General features: G+C 32.4%; 1 protein-coding gene across 1 annotated transcript in view; it reads left to right on the top strand.

Annotated features, from left to right (window-relative positions):
- The window catches only part of LOC145266993 (neuronal acetylcholine receptor subunit alpha-10-like), a 790,101-nt gene extending 765,384 nt beyond the window's left edge, over positions 1-24,717 (top strand). The window contains exon 6 of the mRNA XM_080122852.1: positions 24,056-24,717. Within this exon, the coding sequence (XP_079978978.1) occupies positions 24,056-24,666 (611 nt within the window). The 3' untranslated portion in view covers positions 24,667-24,717. The remainder of the gene's footprint in view (positions 1-24,055) is intronic.
- The last annotated feature ends 921 nt before the right edge of the window (positions 24,718-25,638 follow it).

Below are 25,638 nucleotides of genomic sequence, written 5' to 3'. Positions count from 1 at the left end.
TTTTAAAATTAACTTATGCTTGATAAACAACCATTGATTTTTATATCGTGTAGCTTGCACGATTTTCCAGCTTCCATTCCGAATAACTAAATACACATACACACACACACACACACACACACACATATATATATATATATGTGTGGGTGTGGGTGTGTGAATATGTATGTATATTAGAGAAATTTTTTTCGAAAGGTTTAATACAGGGTGTTTCAAAAGTCTTGGGAACATTTTGAGTTATTAAAAATCGTTATGTTCCCAAGACTTTTGAAACACCCTGTATATTAAAATTCTTAGACAAAGTAGTCCATAAAAAATTCTCTAACACCGGTTGTGGATTCATTAAAAGAACCATGAGACCGTACACACTGTCTGATTTAATAACAGAATGGAAATGTATTAAGATACGTATTATCCCATAATTTTCTTCAACTTAACTGATGAGACGTTTACCACGAAAATTTTTAAATAACAAAAAATGTAAAATTTTCTGGTTGATGTTGAAATAATTGTAATATTCGAAAAGATACAAATATGATGTTATCTTTTCCTTGTTGTTTTGGTATTTGCAAATATATATATATATATATATATATATATATATATATATATACGTGTGTGTGTACATGTGTGTGCTTAATTGTATGTGTATGTGTTGAGGTTTTAGTGAAGGTCGTCATGCCTAAAAAATCCGAGGAACTCGTAGCATGCCTTTCCCACAAGCGCCGACGAAAGTTCGGCGAATACGTGGCGATGGAGGCGATCAGGTTGGCTTTGGTTTTGTGGGAGGTCATGTTGGTGGTGTTCTCGACGTATGATCAAACGAAGCAGTCAAGCGGATTCAGGTCGCGAAGAAGGGACCAGTGAGAGAAAGGTACAAAGTCGTAGGAATCCTTCTGAAGCCAAGTCTGTGTCTCCTTGAACTTGTGGGCCGATGCAGAGTCCTGCTGCGACATCTAGGGTCTGTCTTATTGCACCAGAGGATAACCACACTTATAAGCACATCCAGCTGCACTGTGGTTTTGACTTTAAGACCGACTTCTAAGATGTGAGGTAGCATGATGGTTCTGTCGCCATAACTTGGATCGGTATAGAACATCAGTTGTACACTGGCGCATCTACGATCTCGCTCCTTGAATATTGTGTTACTTTGAGACATGATAAAATTCTCCTATCGGTCCTGGGATTTGTACACGACTGGCCAATTAGGAGATTGTCTGCAACAAACAAGGAAACCGATTTTTCATGACAAGGAAATGGAATTGTCTTTTCGATTGCGATATTTTTATCTTTCCTCACTGTATATGATATCAGTTGAATAATTAATTATTTTTATTAATAAGCTAATTTTTATATTGTTTTCTCAATAATCGTCTTGATGTCAATATAAAAATATTTCTGTTGAGCACTAAGTTTGTTTTTAAGCGCATATAAAGTTTATCAATATTTTCACTGAAACTAATTATTTTAAAGAAAACACTGTTGGCAAATTACTTAAAACAATTTATTTTGTTTTACCTACACATTGGTTAAAATAGCATTAATATTTTTTTTAATAAAGTTTAACATCAATTTCTTTTTTCAAGCTATTTGAAGCAAATTACATAACCAAGGAACGTTTTGGATTTGGCGACATTCACTTTCGTTTAGAATACAAAGATGAACGCAAATCACGCACGACGGTCCACATCACTCAGGATTTTTATGAGCAGCTAATATGGGACCAGCCGTAAACACCTTAGGTATGAAAACTGGAGGTGTTTTTTACCAAGGCTTTGCTGGTGTGTAACTATGTCTTCAACTGATCTCTTGGGCGTCGTCGGCAATATTAGAGTGGTTTTGAAGCTATTGCAGCGTGGATGAACTCTCCTTTGTGGCGCAACCAACGAAGTCAAATCTTTAAATGCGCTATGTTAAGTGACTGATCTTCAATCGCGTTCAGATTTGTGTAGTTGATAGAAAGTTATATAATATTTGTATTATTGATAGAAAATGATATAATATTTGTGTAGTTGATAGAAAATGATATAATATTTCTGTAGTTGATAAAAAATCATATAATATTTGTGTGTTTGATAGAAAATGATATAATATTTGTGTGTTTGATAGAAAATGATACAATATTTGTGTAGTTGATAGAAAATGATATAATATTTGTGTAGTTGATAGAAAATTATATAATATTTGTGTAGTTGATAGAAAATCATATAATATTTGTGTGTTTGATAGAAAATGATATAATATTTGTGTAGTTGATAGAAAATGATATAATATTTGTGTAGTTGATAGAAAATGATATAATATTTGTGTATTTGATAGAAAATGATATAATATTTCTGTGTTTGATAGAAAATAATATAATATTTGTGTAGTTGATAGAAAATGATATAATATTTGTGTAGTTGATAGAAAATTATATAATATTTGTGTAGTTGATAGAAAATCATATAATATTTGTGTGTTTGATAGAAAATGATATAATATTTGTGTAGTTGATAGAAAATGATATAATATTTGTGTAGTTGATAGAAAATGATATAATATTTGTGTATTTGATAGAAAATGATATAATATTTCTGTGTTTGATAGAAAATAATATAATATTTGTGTAGTTGATAGAAAATGATATAATATTTGTGTGTTTGATAGAAAATGATATAATATTTGTGTATTTGATAGAAAATGATATAATATTTGTGTATTTGATATAAAATTATATAATATTTGTGTAGTTGATAGAAAATGATATAATATCTGTGTATTTGATAGAAAATTATATAATATTTGTGTAGTTGATAGAAAATGATATTTGTCTATTTTATAAAAATGATGCCATATTTGTGTATTGGTTAGAAAATGATGATAGTGTATCTGCAGAATCGGACAGCGGCAATATTGGTCAAACACTAATCACAGTTTGAGATCCATCCGTTAGATCTCGCAGCAGATCCTCCGAATAAACGTCTGATAAATCCTAATTTTCCTTCCTATTTTTATCTTAGGACGAGACCACTAACAGCCATTGGCGACTGAAAACATGTTGGCTATTATGTTGAGTCTTTCATAGATGGAGATGGATGTTAAACTAAAATCTCCTTCTGCGAACTTAATTCACAGCTTCCTTGATGGAGTACATTATAGTGATTCGACACAAATATCTACGACATATTAGCATTTAATAATCTCTGAGAATAACACATTTACCATCACTGTAAGTAGGTTACATATGTGCAAATGTACTCCTAGTTATGCACATATATACACATATTTTTGTATATATGCTCGTTTCCCCCCAATTCATAAAAAAGTACTAATTAATAAAAAATAAAAGGCTGCCTTGTGGCATACAGCGATCTTACTTAAAACCGCGCAACGCTTAACTCTTATTCATTTTAAATTTGCGGTGAAAACCGAAATAAAATCAATTTTTTTCCTTTTAGTCAACAGATACACAAAACTTTGCTTTTCAAGACGATCTGACAGCGTGACCACATCTGCTATCTCGAGTGGAAAAGTTAAGGAAATAAAGACAGTTGAGAAGTACTGGATCCTTGATCTAATCATGACCTTACTTGAGGTTGTTGGAGACTGGAACAGATTAGATAATAACCTCGAGTCCAAATAGCCAAGGTAGGTTTGACGACTAAGAAGGAGTAAACTTAAGATGTTAATTTACTTCGACAGGCAGCCATCTTCATCGAATCACGCTTGCACGTCTATTCTCTCGGTTTGAACGTGACTTCATAAGAAGTTGTCAAAACTTTATTTGTTCGTTTCTAAAATAGAAATCGTAAAGAATTGAAAAGCTAATGTTTGGTATCAGATCATTAATTGATTTAATCTTTAGATTACATTATATCAACATTTCTGTCTTGCATAATTTGAAACCGAAGTTTGTTAACATAGCAGAGTGTGGTGTTTCATCCCGAGAAATCCGTAACCGCGATCGGTAGTTTAGCTTCATGTTGGTAATATATAGAAACGTCTTTAATTTTCTATTGGATATGTTGTATACGCGTTTTGTATTTGAAATAAACTTACAATATATTTATCAATTATATAAATTTCATATGTCTGTTTAAATGTATGTATGTATGTATGTATGAATTAATGTTTGTGTGTCTGCCTAAAACTTTAGACAGAGGCGACGAAGTTTCACGAAATTGGTATCGTTTTGAAGCGCGCCCATTCGGACAACAAATATCGAGGAATTGGCTACAAACATTAATTGCTTCATTCTCAAGTGTGACATTTTCTACAGGAAGGGGTCGCTTTTTTACCCGATATTTTTTAAAGTCAGCTCCTCGTTTCGCTTGAATAGCCACTTCTGGTTTGGGGATGGATGCAACGACAAAGACGTTACTTTTTTTTCGCGTTCATTTCCCACTTCGCGGTATGGATTCGAGACTGCCTGCCCTACTACTACCACTTTTTTGTAAACATACACCTCCAAATATCAGCTTTATTTATTGAGTAAATAATGTGGCATCTTGTGTAATTCTTACGAGCTCTGCTAGTATATACTATTTTTTATAAATATTTATTATAATTACTTTCATATATAAGCGTTTCATTGTTAAGCAATCTTCACTTTGGAAAATGATAATCAGTGCTGGTCGCAGAATTCGAAACCGTTTCAATGTCACCTTTGACTCTGAAGCTTCGTATTAAACCAAAATCTATTGACATGAAACAGAGAATTTTAATACAACACAAAGTCGATTTAGCTATATTCGTACATTATACTTAGTCATATAACACTAAACAGCAGATATGTGAACATTGCTTTATGCCTTGTTTAGTTTCTTATTGTAAATTTCCATGGATTATATATGTGTATGCGTGTGTGTGAATGCGTGGGTGTGTATATATAATTGTGTCTGCAAGTATAAAAATAATTATTTATAATTATTAGCCCCTTTAAAAACTATTAAAGTTGATTACTGTCAGGGAAATAAAAATACAGTCAGCTTGGTCTTATGCAATGCTCATGATTTCCGGTTGTAACTATACGTGGTATCCGTATTTGACATTAATAGGTGTTTAATTTGATTTAATTCTCTTGCGTTGATGAGGGCTTCGAAGCAACGTCCTAACAAATGTAGTCAACTGTGACTTTGTAGTTGCGTTTGAATCTCACGACCGGTAGCAATCGTTACTTCCATAATTGATGATTGAGAAACATGAATCAGTAGTATCTGTAGGTATACAAATAATTATGTATAAATATATATGTGTGTATGTGTGTGTATTTGTGTCCACAAGCACGCGTACACAGACACACACATATATGTTTAGATATTAATAAATAAATATATATATATTTACATAGGCATCACCACTTATGAAGGTCTGGAGGCCACTCGAGGATAACTGTTAAAGAGTGTACAGTAGACAGTTGACAAAATAGTAATCGTTAGTAATGGAAATTTGGTAATTTTTTTTATATGGAACGGCTCATAAAAAAACTTGTTTACGTTAGACTTGAAGACATCCATATTGTAATAAGCTGGAAAGCAGGAAAACGGAAGACAATTCCATAGGCGTGCAGTTCTAATAAAGAAGCTTTGCTCATGGAATCTACGTTTAGATTAAGGTACAGATAAAGAGTGGGGAAATTACTGATAGTGATTTCTGCTAGACGTGTGTTTCTTGTGAAAGTTTGGCGAGGGGGAACCATGGATTTCAGCTCAGCCTAGAACTTGCCATGAAAACAACGATAAAGCAGAGACAAACTCGCAACATCTCTTCTGTGAGAAAGAGGTTGCAAGGAAGAGAAAATGACATCCCCTACGAGGCTACGAAGTCTATTCTGAACTCTACCAAGGAAGAATACGTCCTTTCTAGCAGCTCCTGCCCAGATGTGGCAACAGTACTACATCGTTTGACGTACCTGGCTCTTATATAGATAGAGAATTGTATCAGAAGTGAGATATCTACTGGATCGATATAAGGATCCCACCATTTTTCCAGCGGCTTTGGCAACGGATTTAATGTATGTCTTCCATTAATTAAAAGTCAAGCCCAGAAGCTTGTCAAAACATGAGGCGCCCCCAAGACGAGAGCCATTCATTTCAATTGATGCCAGATGGAGATCAGGGCGTTGATGGTGTAAAGATAAAAGCTTGGTTTTAGATGCATTAAAAGTTACAAGCCACTTCTTCCCCATCATACCACTTGCTCAAGATAAGAGGAGAGAGAATCAGAGAGTACTTGGTCGTTTACGGTCTTAGATGTGCTACCATAGATAGTTGTGTCATCAGCATAAATGTCTACGAATCATGTAAGGATGTGATTTTGAAGATCATTCATGTAGATCAGGAAGAGAGTTGCGCCCAGGATGGACCTCTGAGGGACACCAGCATTAATACTGAGAACTTCTGATTTCTGCCCATCAACACTACTCGTATAAACCTATCAGAGAGAAATAATTTAATAATTCAGAAGACATTTCCAGATATACCGTAGCTGGAGATCTCGTAAAGTAAACTTTTATGACATACTCTATCAAAGGCCTTCGATATGCCAAGAGCAATTGCCCTAGAAGGATGGCCTTCCCCGAGAGATTCGCTAATACTATGAGATAAAACTGTAAGCACATCTGCTGTAGATATAGGAGAACGGAAACCATATTGCGTGTCACTAAGAAGGTTATTTTTTGCTGAGATGGTTGATTACTTCTCTATTTAACACAGATTCAAGCAACTTACTTATAACGCATAGGAGACTTATTGGCCTGTACTGAGAAGGAGATGAGCGATCACCTGAATTCTTAAATACAGGGCATACTGATGAGATTTTTCAGGGTGATGGGAAGCTATTCTCCTTAAGACAGTTTTTTTAAGGATGGGCGCTAGTTTGAATTGAAGTCTTTTGAGTCATATAATTAGAATACCGTCAAGGCCGGTTTCTTTACTGGAATCAAGGTTTTTAATTAGCTTGGCAACATCACGTACATATATTTGTATATCGCATAGCGTGTTTTCTGATACAGGAGGAAATATTGGAGGTTGGCGACATTGGTTGCAAAAGGTAAAATTAGCTGCAAAGTTATTGGCAAAGAGTTTGGCTTTGCCTGATGCTGATGAGATGAGCTCAGGTCAATTTATGAGAGTTGGGATAGAGCACACGCTTCTGTTCAGGCTTCTGTTTGCTATTTGCCAAAACTGGTAGGAACCAAGCCGCTGCTCATCTACTTTGGACTTAACGGACTGAGCATATAACTCTCTTGCGTTTTTATAACTTTTTTACAGTAGTGTCTACCAGTCCTGAAAGTAGCTTTAGTCTCAGCACATCTATTACGTTTGAAGCAATGAAAAAAGTGGTTTCTGTGAGCAATAGCAGCAGCACATTCCGGAAAGAACCACGGTTGGCTGTTAGGTTTTTGCTGGAATTTTTTCGAGAGTATGAAACGGTCTATACCTACAATAAACCATTCCATCAGGTCTGATAATATAGAGGGCACATCCTTTCTAAACATGGAACGCAGAGGTAGATCTGATATAAATGTACGGAAGCTATCCCAGTCAGCCATAGAGTATCGATATACTATACGATGGAGAGGTACATCTTTGGATTTATTACATTTCATTTTTATCTTAACTGATACAACAGAGTGGTCGGAAGATCCAAGTGGAGAATGAGCGGAAGCTGAACACAGTTCAGAGCAAGTTGTGAAAAAAAAAGTCTAGGAGACTTGCATACTGGCCGTCAGTGTCGAGGCCACTGGTGGGTTCATGAACAATATGAGTGAGGTCATAAGTAATGGAGAAATCGTGACAGAACCTCCCCTCATCATCAGTCTTATTTGAGTGGGTTAACCATTCCACATTATGAACATATATATATATATATATAAAATATATATATATATATATATAGTTCTACCAATATATACATTCGACAATTTAATAACGGAATTTTCTATATCAGAAAAGATTTCCAAGGATTCGAATTTAATTATTTTTTCTATCGTTCGTCATACCACTTTGACGCACGTCGAAATAAAGATAAAGTCAAATAAAAGAATATTTGAGAAATACAATAATTCTTATGACTAACTCTGCCAATTCTGATCCACTTCTCAAAGATTGATTATATTCTTCAGTCACTATGATTAAATCCTAAAATAGTAATAAGTTTTGTGTTAGGAAGATACATATCATCCGATTCCGGAACAGTATTTATATTTAACGCACTAAAAATCAATACGTTAGAAAAAAATTATTATAAGAAACTGGTTCGGAAAATGAGGAAAAATAGAAGTTCTTACCAAAAAGAAGAATAACCAGAAGTAAAAAGTAAAAAGATCTTGAAGTATTAAGGGAGAGGGGCAAAGAATAATATAAGGTTGATGAAAATGTAGATCCAAGGGGAAAGAAGGAGAGTAAAAATAAAATCCTAGAAATCACACAATTACGCATCTCTCCCATTACTTTAAAACAGATTTAGGGGACCGTTTACTTTGAATACCCTAGTTTTGTCCTCCAACCATGAATTAACTTCGGAAATCAAGACTGTGCCATCTAAGAAACGTTTTGCTTTCAAGAACAACTCCATGGCTGGGGAGAGATTAACATCAAAGTTTTAATGCCAAGAGAGTAGAATAGTGAGTGGAGATTTCGTAGCTACACGGCGATGACAGATTTTTTTTTTTTTGGCAAAGGTTACCACGATTACAGGAGTATATTATGCTTCACTTTGGAAGAAATGAGGAGAAGCTATCAAAATCCAGAAGCGGAGCGAGACTAGCAATGGTAGTTTCATTGCAAGTTATCGCATCGGTCCACAAAACGCATCTCGCCAAATCAGAAGCGTGACCGAGTGCCTATGAAATCCTCCCCTTTGACACGAGTTTTGATCCTTTTGATTTTTTTTTTATTTTGTTGTTTTTATTGACGTCTCCAGTTCCTTCATATACTTTCTAAAGGATCTACGTGAAGGTTGCCAACATCCATAAGTATAAATGGTGCTACAGACTCGAGAGAATTCGGACATGGCTCACGCAGTCGTAAATCTACGTTGGCAGAGCTTTCACTACCGTGAATGCTCGTTATCATCAATTTTAACTCTTACTATATGTTAATATACCTATGGTTAAACTGATAAGGAATAGTTTTTATGGTGGTTCATTACTATAGGCTTCTACCAAAGTGAATAAACCCGCTGTCCTCTATCTGTTTGTCTTTAAAATGCGAATTTTGTTAGCATCGCGGTGCAAGCCTAATCATAGAATGTAAACATCAAAAGAGAAAGCGTGTTTCGAATTTTATCTATACGGTTTCGATTTACCTCATATTTCCAATTATAAAATCTTATGATTAAGTTTGTTATACTCTTTTCAAACAGATGTCCTCTTCAAAATCCTAAAATATGTTTCTTTTAATATTTTATCATTTGATTTAGAGATATCCGTCACACCTGTAAAGCTTTCAAGAAACGTTCTTAAGATATTAAGTTCCAAAACGTTCGATGTAGATTCGATAAAAAAACATCTTACATATACTTCAGTCATCACTATTCACCTGATGGCATAGTTTAATAAATATAATCTACATAATAGCATTGCCAGGCTATCTATCGTCCATCTGCGGCAATTACTTCCAACGTAAGTTTTTAATGTTTCCAAAAGGAGCCGTGCCATAATGAATGGAATTGTTATTTAGAATCAGTTCTAATTAACAGACTTCTGGAAGTTAAAAGATAATCTTTCATTAGGGGCGATACTAAGAATAAATTACTACGGATTTTTATTTAATGATCGCTGACGTGTGGCGAGCAATTTATTCCGTGCATGAAATAAATGGTGTCGTTGTAAATTGCGTGCAGATTTCCAATTTAAATAGCAAGATTGTCAAACTCGGCAAGAGGATCTTGAAGAAGTTCGGGGGTTAACTCGACGAAAACGTTTTAAGGATGACTTGAAAGTCGACAGTAATAGTTACGATGACTGACCTTATTCATTAAGAACCTAAAAGATTAATTTCTCTGTTGCAGATATTGACGACATGAAACACTAAGAAAGAACCCCCTCTGATAAGCACATATCAGGAGCAGAGATACAATATTGAGGGGCATTGAGAATGGTAGTAATTATGTAGAAGTATAAATTATGGAGCATAAAAGGTCGCTCGTTGTAATGGTACCACTCTAATCTCTGTAGCAATTCTACTTTTTAACTTTAAAATAAAAGCCATTCCTTATATATATACTGTCAACAAACAAATGAAATGCGTCATAAACTTTTTTTTTTACATAGGCATCATTTATCAAGGCCAAGAGGCCACTCAAGGATAAGGGTTAAAGAATGTACAGTAGACATTGGACAATATAGTAATCATTAGTAATAAAAAATTTGGTAAATTTGATAACTTATATAGAACGGCTCATCAAGAACTTATTTACGTTAGACTTGAACACAACCATATTGTAGTCAGCCGGCACTAGTATGGCATCGAGATGTCCCAGCAGAAGCTACTGCATGGTCCAGAATCCATTCACGAAATAGCAATACAGCAGCCCCAGTACTTTGCACCTGCTGATAGGACAGCCTCCTTAGCTGTTAATCCAAGGTTCGGGTCCCTGACTATCAGGCGGATAACGTCAGCCCAGACAAAACGTTTACCTCCAGCACGCTTACTAGTGACATGGCTACAAGGATAGACATAGAAACAGAAAATTTCCGCCATCTCTGCCAACTGTTCGCGCAAAATACTGCCAACCTAGAAAACAGGTATTTCTTCTCCCTTTGTCAGAAAAATCACTCATTAAAAAATGAGGACTGAGGTGCAAATAAGAAGAAGCGAGAGTAACAGGAGCTGTCGATAACGCATCCACAATGCGTTTTCTACTCTCCATTAAAAAAAAAATTATTAAGTATTCTACAGACGTGTTCAAGGGAAAGTATGGTGATAGATTCCCCTCTCACGAACTAAAAATAGATAAACATTTATGGACGAGAAAAAAAGCTAGCATTTAATAAAACAGAAATACATAAATTAAATACTGAAATAAAATGTAGTTATTAATATGTGAATCTGCTAAACCGACCGTCCAGAAGTTGGAAAAAATTGGGTGGTACCACTCTGCCTCATTCGCTATGCTCTCCAGATCTCTCACCTATTGACCAGCACTTGTTCAAGCATCTAACCAAATTTCTGCGTGAGAAATGTTTCGTAAACGTATACGATATAAAAAACGCCTTCGGCAACTTCATCACCACCAGAACGCAAGATTTTTACTTTACTGACATAAATACACTTGTATTATGTTGGTAAAAGTGTGTTTATTCTGATAGTGTTTATATATATATATATATATAAACGTTTGATTGAACCGAGATATGTCCATCTACATTTAAAAGGCAAAAACCGCAAAAACTTTCTTGTAATTTTTTAGACTTATTTGGAGCAATGCTTGAGTGCTGTTTACTTCCTTCCCTCCTCTGGAAGATGTAACACAAGGGTTGGGATATTAAAGCCTGTCACCCTAAAAAGGTGCCTTTTAAAACATTGTTTCAGCAACCTCATCGGCATTTCCTCCCTTAATCAATAAACAATAAATTGCCCTACTCAAGAAGTAGAGAAAACGCCTGGGAGAGTAAACTTCGCCGTGATATATAGCCATATCAATTCTTTATAGCATTAAAAAGAATGCATGTTATATGTCTGTAAATGTGTGCTTTCATGTATGCAAAAAATCACATAGTTGTAATAGTTGTATATATGAGTGTCTATTGATAAACGCTTCAATATCAGTGACTTCCAAACAGTGAAGCATCAACGTTTGCTTGTTACATGCATAGATGTATATATAACACAAATGTGTGCTTGTTACATGCATAGGTGTATATATAACACAAATATGTGCTTGTTACATGCATAGATGTATATATAACACGAATGTGTGCTTGTTACATGCATAGATGTATATATAACACAAATGCGTGCTTGTTACATGCATAGATGTATATATAACACAAATGTGTGCTTGTTACATGCATAGATGTATATATAACACGAATGTGTGCTTGTTACATGCATAGATGTATATATAACACAAAAACATTCACTTAAAATGACAAAAACATTCACTTAAAATGACAAAAACATTCACTTAAAATGACAACATATACTTCTTAACAATAAATAGGCAAAAACCTTTTAACAATTCTGTTGCCGCTTTTTGACGCTTGATCAAGATCCTTCCAATATTAGATTTATATGCGAACTAACACAAAATAACCAAGCGTAACTTTTGTTATAGTTTCAAACCTAACTGCATTTCAGTTTACAAATAGATTCGCGTCGGGTAAAACTGAGTCGCGATACCAGATCGTCTCTCTTGGGCCACATTGGATCTGTCTGACTTCATTTCCTTGAACCAACTCTAGGATCATCTAAAGACTACATGATCCAGTTCCGTCGTTTTCGATTTTCTGACTTTCTCTCTCTATCTTTCTCTCTTATTATATCTATCTATATGTATCTATCTATCTGATTATTACTCTTCTTGTTAAGTATATGATATTGTTTTTTTGTCCTGTACAATGATCTCCCACGAGGCCACAATTACGTCATTCTTCATACTTCTAAAACTAAAGTCAATGTTTACCATCATCCTCGAATTTTTATTGTTTGTATTCTTTTATTCGGCTGGATTATTATTTGTTTACAACTTTCATGCATATAAAATATTTATTATTTGTTTTCTAATAATCAAAATGTATTGTTTTAAAACTGTCTACTCTTATTTTCAAAGTTGGGTTGTGTATTGGATATTTAGCTAGCTAATCTACTCCTTAGCTATCAAAGGGACCCAATCCATCAGAGTATAACACCTCAAAACGAATACCTCACCATGACAGATTCAAGGCTACTAAAATAACCAAGCTTATTGTCGGGAACGGATCCCCGGCTAGTATTTCCCAGTCAAAAAACTGTCAGTACTGAAGTTGCAGAGCGACACCTTGGGAGCAATTTTCTACTAGCAGTTTCGTGAAAGTTCTGTTTTATTACAAGTTTCGTTGGGTTTATGTTAGGACTCAATATTTTAAGTTAGTTTTAGCATTGGACGGTTGTAAACTTCAGTTTAGTTAAATAATAAATCTATTAGTTATAGCTATTGCTTTATAACCTACAGCTTATATTGTTTGGGAGATGACATCTTTTTTCTCACATGAAATTTACAGTGTTTATCTATTGTTATTTACATGGAAATGATTTGACGTAGGTCAATCTCTGGTTGTCTCTATAAAACATTCAGAACAAGGACTGCATAGGATTTCAATGTCTCAATCTCTGTACAAAGAATTAATCAATACTTCTATGGATAGAATATGTTTTCAATTACTCCGCAGTTGAAGAACGTAATACTTCAAGGCTGTTTCTATCTAACTGCAACATGGTCGTTTTTAAGTTTAATAATTACAAATACTTGTCAGACTGTGCTCTTAAGTAATCAAATTGTGCAAATCCCTTCCTTCCTTAGTGAAATGATAATTAGTTCTTATCTTCGAGTGACCTTTCGTCTTGGTAAGTACTAACTTAGTAGAACAGCAATTGATCTTGAATTTGACTTTAGTATTCAGAGTTTACTTGGGGTTAACTATGTTCAATGGTCGTTTTATAAAAACGTATACGCTCATGACCACGATTCCGTGAGTAAGATTGACTAACACAGATGAGACTGATTGCTGATGAACTGCGTCACGATGTGTTTCATTGTTCATTGAATTAGAAAGAAGCGCTAGAATTGTTAATCAAACACGCATGAATGTCGTTCAAAAGAAACTTTGTTAAAACAAAACCACAGGCAAATGTCACGTTTTGAATAAAACACGTCAAGCAATAGAATACTTACAAAGAATAAACACTTGATTTGCCGGAAGTGGAAAATTAGATGGAATCTAGACGATCTTGAAATGATTAAAAACAGCATTAGAAAGCTACGATTTGTTCCTAGGTAAAAGATAAAGAAATAGATTATTTTAGTGACAAAAGGAAAAAATTATCGGATCAGTAATTTTTACATAAAGTTCAACTGATGAGTTAAGTATAATCTTTTGGAATACTGTTATACATAGATTATGAGAATATCTGATGTACTTTCATTTGATGTAATAAATCAATGTAAAATGTCAATAATTGACTAGTAATATGATATTAGCCTATCTATATAATTATAAAAATAAAATTGCTTTGTTTGCTTGCTGGTTTGGGGTACAAAATGTCATAAGATCTCCAGTTTCACGCAAACACTTGATACATACAGACGATTTAGGTGAGATTTATAAATTAACAACAAATAACGATAAAACAATTGTTTAGTGGAAATTAAAAAAGTCATCAATTTATGTGATTTAAAAAAAAATAATTGTTTAGCCCAATATATATTTGTGCTTGATTAAAACATATTTTTCCTCCAGTTCCGGTTTAAGAGTCATATTTGTTAACTACAGACGATATAAGTGATTTGATCCAACGGGTTATGGGTGGTCTTCTTACTTTTAATTGTAAACACTATAAATAGAAGTTTTCATTATTTATAGGTCTCATCGTTAAATATTACTTAATTAATCATCATTTTCCGATAATTTTAATTATATTAACACACAGAAAACTTGTGTAGACTGTACAAGCGCACTGAATTTTTTTCGGTTTTCTTTTCTTTTTTTTTTCTTTTTTTCCACGGATTACACCCTCTATAAAGGATTTTTCTAGGCTTCCCTGTTTTTTTACAGGAATTCACGTTGAATATACTTAAAAAGGGTAGTTTTTAGTTTAACGCTGAAATAATAACGATATTATTTAAAAACCTATTAGTTAACATGGGTAGAGGAAGGTTTTCGTAACTATTCTGTACTTTCACCTAAGAATTTACTTAAATAAGATATCGTAAAACTTGAATTTAACTTGCAAATACTATTTTTTTTAAAATAGCACGTGCCGTTAATGCAAGAACAACTTTTTAGAAGTTGTAAATAAATAAATAAAAAATAATGACGGGGAGGGGGAGACGGACTTTTCTCAAAGTGAAACGTCGCAAAAATATGAAAACAAAATAATGATAATGACTGAAAGAGCCAATATCAAATAAAAGCTGTAAATCGGTTCTAAAAATGGGGGATAGATTTACTAGAACGTTGTATGTGAAACTTTCCAAATCTTTAAATATTGTGGGTTTTTTTTCCATTTTTCTTTATAATCTGCTACATTAGTGTCCAATAATCGGCGGAAATAGTTGAAAAATACGAAAAGGAAAAATTGTTAGTGGGTGCCGATTGTTCAGATGAACCTACATATTTTTTTAAATATTTAATTTACCCAAATTCTGTGTGATTACAACTAGAAGTTGATTTTTCAAATACGTTTTTCGTGTCTAAAATTATTTTTACGACCATGTTATTTGTATTTTTATTGCAAAATGGAAATGTTTGCAAACAAAACCTAAGCTAATAAGTTTTTTAATGTAATAAAAAACTACTTGATCAATTTACATATTTAAAAAAAAATATTCGGCTTTTTTTACGAATTTAGCCTGCGTAGTTTTCCTCCTACGTGATAATGATGTGGAAATTAATAAAGGAGAATAAAACTCCAAAGTTAGAATGGCGTATCATAAAAAGATCGAAAGTATGTAATTCATTACATGCACCGTGTTTTTTATGCCTTCATGAAAAATTAGAAATTACGAATTTTAAAGACCGGGAGAAATTATTGAACATTAAACAGGAAACAGCAATTTCCTGTAAACATTTCCAAATACATTCACTGAAAAAATTATAAGAATATTAACGAATTAATCATACCATCGACTTATATATTGTAATATGCTTTATTATTTATTTTAGGATTTTAAACGCTAAATCTTATTTACTTACTATTTATTTTAAACGCCAAATCTATTTTAAACGCTAAAGCGAAGAATCTATTAAATTTTATAAAAATAATTTTTAGTGAAATTTTTACCGTGAATAATATAATTAGACTTAGTTACTAATATACTAAACCATATTATAAGAGTAATTTGTATATATATAAATTTTCACGTTTGTTTGTATATATATATGTCAGTGCTTTTGTATTATATAGAGAAATAGCGCTAAATTTATAGTTTAGTAATATATGTATATTTTTATATCTCGATTTTAAGTGGAAAAAAAACCTTAGTTAAATTTATGAATTGCTCTGATATTGGAGTAATAGTTCTAAAAATCCGTATTAACAAAACAAACGAAAAACAATTATAATTATAATGGTTGGAGCTAGAAAATTTAATGCAAACTTATAATAAATCTGCTTCAGAATTATACCTTGAAAAACCTAACATTATTTTGTGAATAGGTTATATTTGTTTTGATATAGGTTGTTGGTACCCCTCTTTCTTTTTAGAATGGTTCAACCCTGTAAAGTTGACTTTAATATAAAGGGATGGTCTTTATTGAAAGTTTCGTGGATGGTTTTTTGCCTGATGAGGTGATTTTCCCTGCTAGGAGGTCAGTGAAACACGTTTGCTAATGTGTAGCCAATAGCTCTCCAACAATATTGCTCTGTTTCATGCATTGAGCACTCTTTGGAATGACATATTGTGTTGTTGTTATAAGTTACTGAAAAATTCTACCAACAGTATAATAATATATTTATATATATATACATAAATATATATACATATATATATACACACATATATATATATATATAAATGGCGGACGGATGTTTGTTTAAATAGACATTCGGACAGGTTATTTGCGGGCATCGCTTCCGTGGTCGAACTGCCTTTTGTCAACACGATAGTTCTAGGTTCAATCCTTGGCTTGGGAGAGGTGCTAATCGCGCGGCACTGATGAGTTGTGATACAACGAAACAGGACTGTATGTCGATGACTACAAATATATATATATGTGTGTGTGTGTGTGTGTGTGTGTGTGTGTGTGTGTGTGTAAACTAGGGCATGTAATCGTGAGATATTTCAATAACCGATTAGTAAAAGAAAGTCGAAAAAATTACGGATCTGTTATAGTTTAAGCACACCGATCCTTTTAACTTTGTGTAGTACCTAATTTGCATGCCACTGTATTAGACATTTAATGGTCACACGTTGCTTCAATCTCAACTATTCAAGTGCAATTCATAACCATTGACTGTGCTTAATCTTTCCCTTGGCAATCCTGTCACTTACCCTTTCAATCGACGTTGTGGATATCGTTTTTTTTATCCATACATAATTTGATGCGTAACATAAAAGTACTATTTTTCTCACTATTGAAACGGTCCAAATTTATACGTTCAGTAGAATGAGTGATTTATACCAAATTGATAATTCAATTATTTTTACATTAAATATTATTCTTTATTAATACCTATTGACCACTAACTTCGCATCGTATATATACCATAATACTCGGTTCGGTTCAGAAATGTGTATACAAACTTTCTGTCAGATCAACCAGTAATTTCTAAGAAAGCTCTAGAAATAATTGTGGTCTTGTGACGAATAAAAAAAAAACGGCTCCGTTCAGTCTTTAAATTTTTGTGGCAAGAGTTGCATTATCTCCAACCATGCCTCTCCTTATTCGCATTATTTTTTTTTAATTCCTGTTACACGAATATTCAAGTTCAAAACGGATTGAAACAATATCGAGATAAGTAGAGAGCATATTTCACGCCTAGTATTCTCAAATTGTCACCCATTTTTCACTGGCCAAGCTCATCGTTGCTTAACTGGTGTTATCAATGTGATTATGCCGCATAAGTGTGACGAATTATCTATATTAGTCCACAACTGTTCATCGGGCGGAAACTATTATATTTAGTTTGATGCATTTAATAACAAAAATCTATACAAGATTTTAGTCGGATCAGCTTAGTATTTCCGAGAAGCTGTGGAACGGACAAACAGACAAACAAAGAAAAATATAGATTTGAATAAATGTAATAAATATACTCATCGTGTAAACAATATTTCATTCTATATAAATCAATGTCTATAGAAAATCTACGTAACAATAATGGCACAACGGAATTTTTTTACGACATAAATAATGTTAGTCAATCTTCCTATTTATATTTCAAGTTATTTGCTGTCGATATTTGAAAACCATAATCAGATTAGTGTCAACCATGTCAACGGTAGTAGATCGATCTTCGTGTATGAAATAAATGTAGAACTGTACATCTCACGATTTTTATACATAATATAAAAATGAACGAACAGTAAATACTGTTATACGAGTCATGACACGTATTGGTGCGCTTAAAAACGAGACTAGTGTTATCAAAAACAAACGAATAAAGATTAAAATAAATAAGAATTAATTTAATATAATCGCCTTGAGATTTTTATTTTTTTATATACATGAAACAGGTAAACCTGGAAGGCGATTAATATACTTCAAAAGAATAAATTAAGCGTTTAAGCAACCGAAAACATTTAAAAAACATAATTAAATGAAACTTGAATGAAAAGAATGATAACGAAAAAGTAATTTTTGAAAGAGGAAATCAATAATAAAAAGTACAGTTTTATGTGCAAAAGCTCAACAACAACAAAAAACGTAAAAACAACGACTAATTAATTTTTTTTGCTAGTTTTTAAATACATATCCGATGAATGAAGGATGTTCTTTTCTGTGTGTTTTAATCAATCAGTTATCATTTATTAACATATAGAGACTTTTATTCAAAAGTGAATGAATTACTAAAACTCAAGATTACCAAAATAAGTATTAATACTTTATTTAGTCCATCTCTGTTTACCTGTCTTCGGTTAAGGCAAACCTGAGAGAGAACTCCGGCATTGATGCCCATTTTAATTAATTCCCGTGAATAAAAGGACTAACACTTACATTTTAAAACCACTTCCCCTATTTCTTATGTATTTTTGTCTTGGATATTCGTACAGTATTTTTATACTAATGAGTCACCACACAAAGGCTAAACCCAACTGGAGAATAAGCGGTAATAATATGAAGAGTTTATCAGTGATATGATGAAGGATATAATAGTATGGCTGAGAATCATAAAAATAATCAAACGTATGAAGATTATCAAACGTCTATTAAAGTTTCTTTCATATTGCTTTAGTTCTCATGTGTGCCAGTATAGCAAAAGAAGAGCGTTCTAGTCGATGTATAAATTACATATTACTATAAAATTAACATGATTTGGTTGAAGATTAATTTTTATACTAGAAGGATGCCCGACGTTGCCCTGCTGTAAAATACGCATAAATATTATATTTAAATTTTTATTTATTATTATAGAGCCAACTCTAAATTGATGATTATACAATATATGATAATGACTTCCAAAGTAATTAATGAATGTATTCCCGATACCATCTGGTGGAATCGAAACCAGAACTTATACCGTCACAGTTCTCCGCGTCTTTACCGTTTGAGCTACGGGCAGATAGATACAAAAGGTTAAATAAAGCGATTTGAGCTATGAATTTTTAATTGTGAACATGCGCCAAAGAAAACAGCAGGCGTAATTTTTATTCGACTTACTATGCTAAAGTTTAACGATTTTTTCTCAAGTTTGACCGCTTAGCAGGAGATTTTGCGAACTAAAAAAAATCGAAAGTATACTACAGATTCAAACAGCATATCTGTCAAATTTCAGCTCTGCAGATCAAATATTTTGAGAGGATTTTATAAATAAAAAATATTTTAGGGGGTGCAGAATTTTATAATTGCTAAATAAAAAAGAATTTTTGCCATAATAAATTTAAAAAATATTTTTAAAAAATGAAAAAGCCAGCTGACTGATTTCGCACCTCACTTAACAGATCTAAATTGAAGTATAATTATGTTTAAAAATATTTTTTTAACTATATGATAGACCCTTTTCAGGAAAACCCACAAAAATGTTTGCAAAAGCTGGTCACAACGGAGAACACATCGCTACACCATTTAATTGTATATAAATGATTTTATAGAAACTGAATTCTATCGAAGTAGTGTCTCTATTCCATTAATTTGACGAAAATATCTTTATCTCATAAAAAATGATAATCTAATTAATACACTTATACATAGGAATTTAATTATTTATTCTACGCCCTATATGAACGATGGGTCCTAATTCTATTACTTGGACACTCTATAACATTGTATCTCAGGGATTGGATTCCCGCACAAAACAACATATTCCAGCTAAATTTGTTATGAAAATTTTCATCATAAAAGATTTTGAAAAATGCATAGGATTCAACTATGTAAACATCTGATAATTAGCCGTGTCTGTGCTTCCTGATTCAGTGTTGACTTGTTTCATATTTCAAGCAAATTACACCTATCATTACACCTATAAGGTACTAGTAACTATTTATATTAAATCCTATAGACTTTCTCTTTGCAAGTAAAAAGAAAATATTTTAAGACTTAATGTGGTTTCAATGTGATTCTTTCCATGCTTATAATTTGCAGTTGTTTTGTTTCTGTTTTTGTTTTGTCTCCCGCTCTTTCCATTTCATTTTTCATCGTAATTACCTCGATATACCCTCGATTTAGTACTGTTGAGTGTGATCCGAAAACGGTGGGCTCTCGTTTTAACTATTTATTTATTTTTGAATTCATTATTGCAAAAATTGATCTTTATTTGACAAATATATATATATATATTCAACATCTTTGATAACGAAAATGTTATATATATGTATATATATGTATACATATATATATATATAACATTCTCGTGTATTAAAGCGTTTTCATGTTAAATTTTATGCACTTCTTTCTTAAACGTGCACGCCTGTGGAACTGTCTCCCATTTTCCTGCTTTCAAGCTGACTACAATCTGATTGTCTTCAAGTCCAACGTAAACAAGTTCTTGATTAGCCGTTCCACTTAAGTTAACAAATTTACCGGATTTCCATTACTAACGATTACTATATTGTCCAATTGAAATTCTTAACATTTATCCACGAGTGGTCTCTAGGCCTTCATAAGGTGTGATTCCTATGCAAAAGATATTATGTAGAACGTCCAAATTATGCATAAATAGAATTCTTCCTAATCGCAACCTAAAACTAATCATCTACTTAATATGTTACATGATAAGGGCTGTCCCCTTTTCATGTAAGTAGAAAAATAGAGAGATTAGTTAAAATGAAAATGAAATAGCAATAGACGAAATTCGAACCTCGTAATTTAGGTTTAGAAATAGATTACGTGTGAGAATTAAAAAGAAGGAATGTAAAACAAAATTGTTTAGAATAGAGATAAAATATTTCAAGAAAAGAATGTGCACTGTCAAGTTTGTTATGAAATTTTAATTGAAAGAATGCAGCTATAAGATAATGTTTTTAACATATTGGAAAAATAGGTTACTGAGTATAGGTTAAAATTCCTTTTGTAGAAAACGGAAATGTTTTGGACACGCATGTCCAGAACACGTGAAAGAAGGCACATGTTTTAACATGTGTATGACGTCACGGAAAATAGAAAGTTCTAGGGATAGAGAAAAAACTTTAGAGTAAAAGAAGACAGTCAGTGAGAAACTCAGAGAGAGTCTGGAGTTTGGAATTTGAACGTCTAGGAAGCGAGACGTCACTTTGAAACTAAAATGTGAAGCTTTGAATTCTTGATGAGGAAACCACGGCCGGTCGTGACGAAATAAACCATCATGTGTTTTATAAAACGTCGTCTTGTCTTATGATTTTTACAAAAAGGTAAAGGGAAAATAGTATTATATATCTGTGTTATAAAATGTCATTACATACACGTCTCGACATCTCATGTCTACACAATGTCTGAACAGTGAACACTATCTCATCATTCTAAGAGCTTTCTTCTTCTACACGTCTAAGGAATGAACATTTAATATATAAGAATCATAACAATCTCTCTCTCTGAGTCTTTCAACATCCCTCTTAATAAATCTCTCTTACAAGAACATCTCTCTCTCTCTCTCTCTCTCTCTCTCTCTCTCTCTCTCTCTAAGATAAGCATCTCTCTCTAAGATACAACATCACTTATAATAAGACTCGTATCTTTAATAATAAGAACTCACGTAACATACGCGCACACAAGTGGTAAATTCGTCTAATAATAACAATAAGAATATAACAAATAGCCATAAAAAATAAATACCGCTGAAAGGAATGCGCAAATAATTACCCTTCATGTAATCGCTCGCATATTCATGTCTGATTAGATAATAAGTTCATTTTAATACTTTTTAAATAGAAAATGTAGGATTCGGCATTCGGGTTGAGATCCGAGTGTAATATCTGTTCGGGTGTTACACTTATTTTTTTTTAAATTTAATTTATAACATTATAGAATCAATTTTTAATGCTGCAATATTTTTAGTTATGAATTTAATATATTTTTTACTAGAATAACTTTTTACTAGAATATCAGTTTTAACAATTAGTCTCTTACTTTTCTATGTTTAAGCTAAACCATATTACTTTTCATGCAAACATTTTTCTCTTGTAATATATTAATACAATAGCGTGTGTGTTATTTGCTGTGTCACAGTTACATTCGGGTCGTTTAATAGTGATGTATTTCTATTTCTTGTAATAAATAATTTTACCAATAATTCTTTCATAAGTTTTGGTTTCGGTTTCGATTATAGCTGATGGCACTTAGGTCATCTATTTTTTTTATAAATAATTTTCCCAAGAATTCATCATAAGTTTTGGTTTCGGTTTCGATTATAGCTAATGGCACTCCAAAAATCCAATTTTTATAAATAATTTATCAAGAAGTCATTCATAAGTGTTGGTTTCGGTTTCGTGTTTATCTAATGGCAGTAATCTATTTTTTTATAAATAATGTTACCAAAAATTCTTTAAAAGTTTTGGTTTTGGTTTCGATTTTAGCTGGTAGCACTTTAGTAATCTATATTTAATAAATTATTTTATCAAGAATGTTTTATAAATTTTTATTTCGGTTTCTATTATAGCTAAAGGAACTAAAGTTACGCACACACACACACGCGCATATATATATATATATATATATATATATATATATATATATGCGTGTGTGTGTGCATAACTTTAGTTCCTAATATATATATATATATATATATATATATATATAACTTTAGTTTATTATATATATATATATATATATATATATATATATATTGTTTTAACAAAACCAAGACATCAAAGAATGGATCGATAGCAACAAATAGCGTATTTCATCGTTCGTTACAATTGTTTCAAGACCATTCGAACAATTTCAAACCTTGTATCGTTCGAAAATTTTCACAAGAACAGCCTCTCATCAGACGTTGTGAAAATAACACTTTTGCAATGAACAATATGGAATCTATTTTTCTTTTAAGGAAAACTATGGGAAAAATTTTACCTACATCTCTTCCTTCCAAGGTTTTGTTTCCTGTTTATTAAAGATTTTTACATTTGCCTACTTTATAAAATATCATATTTAAGCGTATTTTACGACCTGGCTACGCCGGGCGTCCATGCTAGCTTGGATAAATACTTTTGCAGTTTTTACAAAATAGTTACAATAATATCAGAGCGTCTCCATTTACGCTTAATATCAACAGAAAGCCAAGATCAATATATTACGTATGAATCAGTGCCCTGTGGAATGTCCACAGGTCCCGCTAGTAAAAGATTATTCGTTTATGAATTAAGTTTCAAATCCCTTGTTATTCATTAAAGATAATTATAGGATCATTATCATTTTTTTCATTACGCATATTAGATTTATAATTTTATTTTATTACTCTCTGCGTTCTTGCTTAATCAGTTTGTTTAATTAATATGGTTAAAGTGAGACAATGTTGCTAAAATGCGTTATGGTACGAATATTTTGGGCTGTTCAATTTAACTACTTTAATAAACGGTGAGTATTTTCGACCTAATTTTATAAATGGTTTTAATTATTCATTTAACTGGATTTTAAATTATTTTTTAAAATTTTGTTTTTAATGCCTTGTGATTGTTTTAACATAATTATTTCAGGTAAGCAGTAATAATTGTTATAATATCCTATCACGTATATGTAAACCATACAGACGAAAATGATACATCTTAATACAATTGCGTTTGTTTTTTTTCTTTGCAGGTATTTACCTGACAATCGTAATGTCTTTGACGTCAGTGTCTGTAATCATGACAGTCCTGGTCCTGAATCTCCACCATCGTGGCCCGAGCAAACACGGTGTGCCGCTGTGGATGCGGAAAGTCTTTCTTGAAAAGCTCTCGCACTTGTTCTGCGTGAGTAACGAGCCGTCCTACAGCCACTGTTACTCTGAAGACGGCCACTTCATACGGAACGTCTCACTTAAACTTACCCTCGAAAATATCGCCCAGGAACTCCAGAATGAAATCCAGATGGATAACAAGGTCCCTGATACCGTGACCGTTGTGGAGTGCCATGGTACGCGGATAGCCGAACGGTCTGAATGTATTCACAATACGCACCAGAATGAAAACAACTTGAAACACCCGGATCGAACCTCGTGGTCACATGCTCGTACAAACGAGGAAATCCTGAAGGCCTTGCGACGGATTATAGAAAAACACGAACGTGAAGACAAAGACTATGAGATGATGCAGGAATGGCGAAGAGTGGCCCAAGTTGTTGATCGCATTCTCTTTTGGATATTTCTGGTCGGGACGTCTGTGTCCACGTTAGCGGTCCTGGTTATTTCACCGTTAACGAGGTTTAGGTAGGATCGACCTCGAAAATAATTTTAAAAAATCATTAAGATTGGTTAAAAGAAAGATTCTTTAAAATTCTAAAAGATAATGCCAAATAATTTTCGAAAACATTTATGTTAAATAAAATATATACATTCCGTTCAAAGTGAATTTTAAATATCTATACCGCGAAAATTTAAATACTTAGAAATATTCAAACCGGCTAATATATTGGTCTAAATATTCAGTAAAATATTGATTCAAAAATTGCAATATATATATATATATATATATATATATATATATATATATATATATATATATGTATATATTATATATATATATATATATATTGTAACGTGTTATAATATAAGTATGACAATTAAGTGAGACAGAGGTGTCTGCATTACATACACGCAGGTAATCGTCAGGCTGAGTGGCACTTAGTTTGACAATTTCATACGGAAGAGAAACGCCGACGCTTCTGTGTAGCTTAATTGCAATACATATTTTTATATACTTTACTACTAAGTTCTCACGTTTTGAACACTGTGTAAGTAAATACTGGAAATCTGAAAACCATATATATCATCTAATAACATTATACATGGATACATTTAATAATAATAATATATATATATATATATATATATATATATATATATATATATATGTTATGTATAAAGTTGCTTTGTTGTTGAGACTACTATTTGCACAAACAGTATTACTAAACAGGCGATTATTTAATCCGTGGGGTTATAAATTAGCTAGGAATAACACAAAATGTAAAAAGAGTCTTCAAGTGGATTTTTACTTCGTGGTATTATCTTCTTATTTCTAGCTTCACCAAGAAAATAATCGCTTTTTTTCGTAATATAATCCGTCATTGTATTTACTAAATAGCAGCTTAACACAAAATATACTGAATACTGTTGGAAACAAAATTAAAATAAAAAAAATAAATATACATATATATGTGCATCTATATATATATATTCATAAAAA

Source organism: Euprymna scolopes, chromosome 4, assembly GCF_053919585.1.
Source record: "Euprymna scolopes isolate OS-2025 chromosome 4, ASM5391958v1, whole genome shotgun sequence".
NCBI lineage: Eukaryota > Metazoa > Mollusca > Cephalopoda > Sepiida > Sepiolidae > Euprymna > Euprymna scolopes.
This window is presented reverse-complemented; position numbering and strand designations above follow the sequence as displayed.